The sequence below is a fragment of the Orbicella franksi genome, chromosome 10 (genome assembly GCF_964199315.1).
Source record: "Orbicella franksi chromosome 10, jaOrbFran1.1, whole genome shotgun sequence".
NCBI lineage: Eukaryota > Metazoa > Cnidaria > Anthozoa > Scleractinia > Merulinidae > Orbicella > Orbicella franksi.
The window spans coordinates 20489042-20498746 of record NC_138154.1 but is presented as its reverse complement, the minus strand read 5'-3'; the positions used below and the strand labels follow the sequence as shown (position 1 = coordinate 20498746).

General features: G+C 42.5%; 1 protein-coding gene across 1 annotated transcript; it reads left to right on the top strand.

Annotated features, from left to right (window-relative positions):
- Positions 1-302: 302 nt before the first annotated feature.
- LOC145501730 (uncharacterized) lies at positions 303-9604 on the top strand. Its single transcript, XM_081481134.1, has 5 exons — positions 303-487; positions 2522-2771; positions 3326-3552; positions 4241-4683; positions 5057-9604. Exons 1-5 carry the CDS (start codon positions 303-305, stop codon positions 8689-8691), a joined length of 4740 nt encoding a protein of 1579 aa, XP_081337260.1. The 3' UTR covers positions 8692-9604.
- Positions 9605-9705: the final 101 nt, after the last annotated feature.

The window sequence follows — 9705 nt, the reverse complement described above, 5'->3', positions numbered from 1 at the left end:
GCAAAAAGTTAGTGCCACACGGTAAGTGCAGCTGTACACAGTTTTCCAAGAGTGAAGCCCGAGGAAAACTGTAAGCTTCGAAAAACAGTTTCAGTAGCATTATCTGTGACAAGACGGGACTAATCACGCCCACGAGTGATTTTAAGTCGCAACATGCTAATTGCGTAATGAACTCTCAAGTGACGTCACAAATGGCACGCTTTATTTAACTTACTTAATCTCGTGCGCCGTTTTAATAATTAACGCTATAAGTTTGAGTTTAACCTGAATAATAGGATTTTTATAAATTGAGAGGACTAGAAATGGCTGTTCGCTTGCTGGATTATGCCTTTAGTGGTAATTTGCGCAAAGTAAAGCGATGTATAAACAGTGGAGTTGACGTGGATGCTTGTGAAAGTTCTGGGAATTCAGCTCTTTATCACGCTGTTAGTAGAAATCAACATAAGTGCGTGAAATATCTTTTGAGTTGTCGAGCAGACCCTAACAGGTAAAGCGGCATAATTTTTAAATAGTATCGATATGTAGATAAGTGATAATAAATACAAAATAATTAGGGATCATTGTTTTATTGTCACAGAGCATTAAACGGCAAAATAGACTGATGAAAAGTATCAAGGGTTAATGATGCAGGGATCTAGAAAAAGTTAACCTTAATTTCTTAAGTTGCTTGGTATATTGGACGTCTGTGTCATTCTTAAGCATGCTGTTTGTTCAATTTTGGGTCGTTATTAGATCTTGGCCTCGTCTTACTTTAAGTTTTTCATTCAGAAAAGTGCCTTATGACTTTTCTTTTTAGAACTCAATTCTTCGTCATATTGTAAGTCAGGCATATAAATTGACTTCTGTCATGCCTTGCAGTCGCTACATGACTTATATATTTGTTGAAAACGAAGTATGAAATATGAACAGCCCCTCAGTCAATCAATATTAAGTCGAGATGAGTCACAAAATTGACTGCTACCGCCGTTCGTAATCTCGTTAAAATTCGCGGATTTGCAGTAAAACGCCTACCAAATACGTACGATGAACTTGAACCCTCGGACGTACAAGGAAAACCCAGGTGACTTCAATGAATGTAAGGTTTTTTCAAATTTTGAAAAGACGATTTACTTTAAGGGCTAAAATTTTCAGTAGCTGTTCCTTCATTCTCTGCAGAAATTTTGATTTGTCAATTGCGTGTCCATCATTTTTTATGTTGCCATGGCAGCCATCACATTTCCAGTTGGTCTGGCCAAAAATCAACTTTTTTTGAAATAATTCTGTATTCCTTCCAGTTTTCTTCATAAAATTACAGAAATTCATGCATTTGTACATTTTATAAGCAATGTGGCTTGATTTTGTGTTGACTTTTTAGGAAAGTAGTAAAATCCAAAATGGCGGATCCAAGATGACGGGTCAAATGACTTCATTTGACATCATATGACGTCATAAGCAACAAAAAATTGGTATCATCTTGTAGAGCAAGCTCAGGGCTATCTAATCAGTGTAAATCTGTTTCGCTTTACCTTAACAGAACACAAACGCAGAGGGGGATTCCATCCACCGCCCGCCCATGGGGGTATGAATTAGCTTGTACATCCGAGGGTTAACCTTCAGTACAAGAACATAATTCATAGCCCTAGCTCCTACAGGAAGAGTCCCTTAAAATGTTTTCTCTCCGCCATAGCTGTTGCCGTATTGTTACTAAGCCGTCCACGCTTTTCCTTGTCTACGCATGTGTTGTTAGTACTGATATAATCCAGCCCTTGCTCGAGGCGTTTTGTCTTGTTTAGTCTTGTAACATTAAACCTGGAGTTCGTCTCAATTTATTCGCTCTCCTACTGTTAGCGGCGTTTCCAAGGAGAGCCAGGAACTAACGGGGGAAGGTTGCATCTTACCCTGATAACCGGCCAAGTTTTTATCGTGTTATTAGGGACCTTTAGCTTGGCTGTAAGTACGAGATTGAGTAAGAATACGATTTGCGAATTTCAAACCAGCGAAATATCCAGATCCCTCGCTCCTCATGTTGGTTTTAGGTAGAGAGGGTAGCTCATGGGATGAGATGGGTGTGTGATGTGGAGCCTGCAAACTGGAATAGAAAAGTTGCACTCGTAGTCGATCTTGCTCTGGTACTGGTCGGTACTCAAATCTTAAGTCCCTTATTTAACTTTGAGACTGCGAAGACCTGCAAACTGAGACAGTGTTCGTTCCGTATCAAATGGGATTAAGGACGGCTAAAGCATACACTATGTCGGGTATTATTAGGCGAAGCCTAAATGTTTGTCTCGAGCGGTTTCAGCACTAAAACACGCAGTTGTCATCGCGCAAGGAGCAAACCCTATTTGCCAAGATCTGGGACAAACACTTAGACATAAGACAACTTTAACCCTCAGTCTGCTGTGGGAGAACTCCATCAAATTATTATAATATTAACTGCCGACAACTATTGACTATGATTGTTATCGGCCAGCAACGAGCTCTCTGGTCTGTAGTTGTCATACTACTGCATTGCACTTAAGTCTACGTCTTTTGGTCCACACAGGATTAACAAAGAGGGTTACTCTCCAGTGAACGAAGCCTGCTTTAAAAACAACGTGAAATGTTTAGCTCTGTTGGTTCAATATGGAGGTTCACTAGATCAGCTTTCCGCTGACCACAAAGAAAGTGCGATTGTGTCTGCTTACAAAAAGCACAGCACAAAAGTTATCAGATTCATAAACCTGTTAAAGGATGAAGCCCTCACCAAAGACGGGCATGACTTACTTGAATTAGAAGCTGAGCACAAACAAAAGGTACCATAATTGTTAATTGGAAACGCCTCGTGAGAAAGCGCGCACTTAAAGTGGTACTTTAGTTAGCCTGTGTAGCTGGCAATTAAGTTGGGGTAGAGCGCGCGATAGGGCAACCGGCGAAGCCGCGAAAACGGGCAGGCAAGCCGCCAGAGGCTTGGTGGTTTTCCCTCCAGGCCACTCGCGGCTTCGCCGCTCGTTTACGCGGATCACGCTCTTTTCGGTCCTCTAACCAACTAACTAAATCGCCAGCTACGCAGGCTATACTTTAGTAAGAAACAGAATTAGCACGAGCTGTTTAAGCGAAAATAATTTAGTGACAAGGGAAGCTGACGATAATGGAGAAAACAATACTAATGATATACAGAAAACCTATGGTTTAAATTTAACTGACAATTACGGAAACAATATATAATTATTAGATGTCTTAAAACTCTTATTATCTTAAGTTATTTTGATCTTTCTTGTCCAGGTAGTGTTTCCATAATTGTCATTTTAATTTGTACCATAACTTTTATTTCTGTTTTCTATATTTTTTTTGTCCGTTTCCCGACTAGGAGGTAGAAATCCAAACTATTCAGTCTGTTGTCCTACCCGGACTAGAGGCTGTTATTCCTCAAATAACCTGTGGAGAGTTAAAAACTCCTTGCATTAAACTGTTCGACGATATGCCGCACATGACCCTACAAAGTGCATTGTGGCACTCCACCCCCGTGACTGTGAAACGTTTCAAGGGACGGGAGGATAGCAGGCAACTTCTACTGAAAGAAGCGGATCTACTCAGGTAAAAGTCTCTTTCTCGATTTAACCATCTGTACCTTTTCAAGCCTGGTTACTTGACAAAATTGTCATCCTGTTTAATTTGAGGAGTTTAATTTGATCTTTGATTTCAATTCTTTAATTGATGAAAATTTGGTAGCATAAATAATCTGCTATTTGCCAATCTTTCAAGTGAGACCGTTTTCAAGTAACTGGTTGTCAGTAGCCCGGGGGGTGCTCCCAGAAAAATTGGCTGGGAGTGTGCGGACCGCTCCCCAAAATCCTTTCCCTATTTATGACCAAATCTGCGACTTTCCCTACCCTATTTATGACCTGACCAATTAGTTACCTGTTCAGGCCGATGTTAAGGCGTTGTGAAGGGCTTTTGTTCATGGTCTTATCGAAAATACTGATGAAAGAGTGGCTTCTTATAAACAAAATAATAACCATTTCAAGACGAGTGCAAAAACCATCCCTACTTATGACCAAAATGCCCAAAATCGATATCCTATTTATGACCAAAACGGCTGAAAAACCATACCCTTTGGGCCGCACATACCTATATAGCTCATATAAGGGAGTACCCCCCCCCCCTCCCGGGTCAGTGGTCGAGGCCGGATTGTCTGATAGAATGCAGAACCTAATAATTATGGCATGTCTGTGCAACTAAGCAAGAACTGAAAATTTACGACTTTTTTTACATCTTCTTCCAGCTGGTTACGTCACCCGCGGGTGTCTCTTCTCATGGCAGTATGCCTGGGCCCTCAGCCACAGCACTTCTGCCTTGTTATGGAACATTTTCAGTTGGCTTCTCTGAACCACCTACTTTACAAGACACGAACAGAGATGAACTTGCCTGAAAGAGTCCATTTACTTCTAGATGTAGCTGAGGGAATGACATATCTTCACTGCCATTCCATAGTGCACGGCTTCCTTAATCCATTCTCAGTTTTTGTGTACGAAAAGTTCAGAGCTAAGATTGGTAACTTGGCGCTCTCACAGGAGGACGGTGAACAGAAACACGAGAACGCATGCTCAGTACACGAAAACTGGATGGCACCCGAGCAGCTTTTACACGAACCACCAAATATGGCTGGTGATGCTTATAGGTTGGTTTTTGTCGCGTTAAGTAAACTTTCTAAACTTTTAATTTGTGGCATGGTTGCCATTTAATTGACTTTTTGTACCTTGGCGATGATGGGCTATATTAGTGGGCTTCATGATTCAGGTTTGACGTACCATACTGCCAATGTAGTCTGCACAAGGGATATTTTTGGCTGGATACCATAGGGTTCAAAGTTATCCTATGCAAACCGTACTAGTACTATACTACTTCTACTATATGAACAGGTAATGTGAAGCCAAAGATTTTCAACTCAAATACAAAACAATAGTAAAAATCATGTTTCAGATTCAAAAATTAACAACTGCAAAAACGTTTGCGATATGCCGCTAATGGAATATTTACTCGTTTGTAAAGACATGAAGCGCAAACTTGCCTTTCTTACGGTGCAACTTTACACCCGTAGTAAACAGTAAAAAGCAAAAAAAAAAAAAATGCTTTATAAAGAACTGGATGCTTGGAAAGTTAAATACACCTTCCTGTTTCATTTGCATTAGTTTTGGTGTCCTGATGTGGGAGACCCTGGCAAGGAAGCTTCCGTGGTCTTGGCTTACATGCTCCATCAAACAAGCCATATGCCATCATCAAATGACACTTCCCATGCTTGAAATTTGGCCAGGCTACATCCAATCCATAATAGCGGAATGCCTTCAGGACCCTGCAGATAGACCATGTTTCCGCACCCTGCACGAATGTCTGTTGGCAATTAAAAATAGCGGAGACGGTCTGACGTCAGAAGTCCTGGACGGAGCCTTTCCTTATTGGTTTGACTTTCAATGTGGCACCGCGCACACAGAGGCCCGTAGAAGCAGGAAAAGGCCGCCAGATTTGCCGCAGCGCTCTAGCACCTGCAGAACTTCAGAGATTTACGTAATGATGAGACGTTCCTCGTCCCAAGGGAATGGAAGGCGCAGAAGTACTTCCGTGAGTGGAGGGCTAATGGATATTTTGAAAGGTTTCTCTAAAAGAACTCAAAATTCTCCACGGGAAAAAGAGATCGAGCGATTCGGATACGAAATTGCGGAGCGATTAGCTGTTGTTCGCAATATTCGTGGAGTTTCGCGAAATTACAAGCGGGACAGATGGGCGAGGGAAGTCGTTTTGACAAGAGTGTTAGAAGGGGACATAGAACGGGTAGCAAGGGATGAGAAAACAGCGCACAGTACAAAGAAAAGTAAAAAATTAAGTAGGCGTGGGCGACGGTATAGTGACTTCGATCAGGAAAGTTTTGAAAGACTACTGGTAACGTCTTCTAAATGCCAGAGGAAAGATTGGTCAAAAGTGGTTCATGGAAAGGAAAAGTTAATAAATTCAATGGAAGGATTTAAGGGCAAGGTAAATGAAGAGCTCAGTGAATGTAGAAGGAAACTGCTGACCGATGATGACAGTATATCCGAGCACAGCATAGGAAACGAGGAAGCAGGCAGAACCAAGTCTGAAGTCTCCCAGGATAGCTTAGCATTGCTGTCATTGTGGGAAAATAACAGGGCGACGCTGAAACCAAACACAAATGTTGCAGTGAAGGGTACCCTACAAGAGATAACACATTCAAAAGTTGACATAGCCAGCCCATCCTCACTATACGATCAACTGGATACGACAAGACGGAAGTCTGTTTTCAGGAAACGGGCTGTCGTAAGAGAAGGATCTGATGTAATATCGGACGCAACTATGCCAGAGAGCGTGGAAAAAATAAACAGAGCAAACGATGGCGAAGACGGGATCTTGCCCGGGAATGAATACGAGCAGCAACGTAGATCTAAGATAAACGCGGTAACACAAGAGTTCACGGGAACTTTTCAGCCACGAAGGAATTCCCGAGAAGATCCAGCAAAGTTAAAGGGAGGGGATCAATCTGCGGAAGCCATCAACGACGCAGACACAAGTCTGTTAAATGAGGCAGATCTAAGCAGCTCTTATGATCTCAGTGCCAAGCAACCAGAAAGACGGACGTTAGGGCCAACATCCAGGGTAAAGCCATTATCAGCGCGGGAATCTTATAATCCGAGAGTAAGGTCTGCAAGACATATACATATAAACACTGCACTTGCCTTGTCTGCACGACGAGGAAAGTCACATGCAAGTGCACTTGTATCTGACACGGAAGGAACCAGCCTAGAGAACACAGCACTGACAGACACAGATGTAAGAAATGGACGCCTCCATCGCTTTAGTATAAGACCTGATATGTCACAAGGAACACATCTCTCGTCGACACCTCTACAAAAGCTAAGTTTTGGCAGTAATGAGGATTGGAGAGATGTGACTAAGAATAACTCTGCTGGCAGTGAAGAAAGAATATCATCTGTTCCGTACATAGACTGGTGCCACTTTAAGGTCTCTAACGAAAACGAGCCAGATATGCCAACTGGACCGAATTCTGCAACAGGCAATCCCTTGAAGGGAGGGGATCAATCTGCAGAGGCCATCAACAACACAGACACAAGTCTGATAAATGGGGCAGATCTAAGCAACTCTTATGAACTCAGTGCCAAGCAATCGGAAAGGTTAAGAACGCGGTCGTTAGGGTCAACATCTAGGGAAAAGCCTTCATCAGCGCGGGAATCTTATGAACTGAGAGCAAGGTCTGCTAGACATATACGTATAAACACTGCACTTGCCTTGTCTGCACGACGAGGAAAGTCACATGCAAGTGCAGTTGTATCTGACACGGAAGGAACCAGCCTAGAGAACACAGCACTGGCAGACACAGATGTAAGAAATGGACGCCTCCATCACTTTAGTATAAGACCTGACATGTCACAAGGAATACATCTCTCGTCGACACCTCTACAAAAGCTAAGTTTTGGCAGTAAGGAGGATTTGAGAGATGTGGCTAGGAGTAACTCTGCTGGCAGCAGAGAAAGAGTATCATCTGTTTCCTACATAGATTGGTGCCATTTCAAGGTCTCCGACGAAAACGAGCCAGATATGCCAACTGGACCGAATTCTGCAACAGGAAATCCCTTGAAGGGAGGGGATCAATCTGCAAAAGCCATCAACGACGCAGACACAAGTCTGATAAATGAGGCAGATCTAAGCAGCTCTTATAATCACAGTGCCAAGCAACCGGAAAGGTTAAGAACGCGGTCGTTAGAGCCAACATCCAGGGAAAAGCCATTACTAGAGCGGGAATCTTATGAACCGAGAGCAAAGTCTGCTAGACATATACGTATAAACACTGCACTTGCCTTGTCTGCACGACGAAAAAAGTCAGATGCAAGTGCAGTTGTATCCGACACGGAAGGAACCAGCTTAGAGAACACAGCACTGACAGACACAGATGTAAGAAATGGACGCCTCCATCGCTTTAGTATAAGACCTGATATGTTACAAGGAATATATCTCTCGTCGACACCTCTACAAAAGCTAAGTTTAGGCAGTAATGAGGATTTGAGAGATGTGGCTAAGAGTAACTCTACTAGCAGTAGAGAAAGAGTATCATCTGTTCCCTACATAGATTGGTGCCATTTTAAGGTCTCCGACGAAAACGAGCCAGATATGCCAACTGGACCGAATTCTGCAATAGGAAATCCCTTGAAGGGAGGGGATCAATCTACAGAAGCCATCAACAACACAGACACAAGTCTGATAAATGAGGCAGATCTACGCAGCTCTTATGATCACAGTGCCAAGCAACCGGAAGGGTTAAGAAGGCGGTCGTTAGAGCCAACATCCAGGGTAAAGCCATTATCAGCGCGGGAATCTTATGAACCGAGAGCAAAGTCTGCTAGACATATACGTATAAACACTGCACTTGCCTTGTCTGCACGACGAGGAAAGTCACATGCAAGTGCAGTTGTATCCGACACGGAAGGAACCAGCCTAGAGAACACAGCACTGACAGATACAGACGTTGGAAATGGACGCCTCCATCGCTTTAGTATAAGACCTGATAGGTCACAAGGAATATATCTCTCGTCGACACCTCTACAAAAGCTAAGTTTTGGCAGTAAGGAGGATTTGAGAGATGTGGCTAAGGGTAACTCTGCTAGCACTGGAGAAAGATATGCGCAATGGGCCGAATATCCACGAGGCTAAAAGAGAAACCCCGCAGTCATGAGCGATGATAATACGACAACCCACGATAACACTACGTAGATCACTCAAGGCAAACGAAAGAATTACCGTGAGACTAGTTTTGACGCACACGGAGTTTGACCTAGAAAGCGAGGTAAGCAAAGCCATGATTCACAGCAGAAAAAAATCGCACTCAAGAGTGTTACTTGAGGTGGACAGCACCTTTTAGTCGCCTTGAAAATGTGTCAAAAAGTAAACACGAAAAAAGAATGTCATTTTGGAACGAAATGTAATTTTAGATTAATATGCAGCTACAGTGATAGGTTTGATACACGAGTACCGAAACATTTGATATTCACCTTTGCTCTTAAACGGTTATTAAGAACAGGAATATACACGGCTAAGCTGATGATTAAAGCAGGGGAAGGGCTAAGGAATTGAACAGGAGCACAATTTGTCCGAATGCGAGTCTTCTCATTCCTACTTTTGTTTTTGATTATTTCTTCCAAGAGCGTATTAGAACAGAATACGAAATAGCTACACAATTAGTCCGTATGCACAGCTACGTACATGTACGTCCCGGACACATTTAGCCTAAGTTTCCGACTCTTGTCGGTTTTCAACAAATCGTCAATGAAGATCTCTGTTGTTTTAAGCTCCAAACCTGATTTCTTATCATTTCCTTCGTACAATTAAAGGTTGACTTTGGAAATACTAGGTACCTTTAGATGGGACTACAAATACGAGATTGAGAACGAATTTCGAATTTCAAACCCGTAACGTTTCCAGAGCCCTCGCTCTTCATGTTCGTTTTCGGTAGAAAGGGTACCTCATTGGCGATTTGAACTTAACCCAAACAAACTTGGTTGAATAAAATAACAGCGGGTTAACTAAATAAGAAGTATTTCGTTTCAATAGTGCTCTTAAATTTTACTTTCATGTCATGTACAACTGGACAAACGTCTGTAGTCTAGAGGTCGGAGTGTTCCGGACTCACACGGTATCTAGGTTGAAAGTCGACAAAACCCTAAGAAA

Bases quoted from the DNA above. Each gene is read 5' to 3' on its own strand.
- LOC145501730 (XM_081481134.1), top strand. From the start codon at position 303: ATGGCTGTTCGCTTGCTGGATTATGCCTTTAGTGGTAATTTGCGCAAA. The intron at 488-2,521 runs GTAAAGCGGCAT...TGGTCCACACAG, and splicing joins TGTCGAGCAGACCCTAACAG to GATTAACAAAGAGGGTTACT. The intron at 3,553-4,240 runs GTAAAAGTCTCT...ATCTTCTTCCAG, and splicing joins AAAGAAGCGGATCTACTCAG to CTGGTTACGTCACCCGCGGG.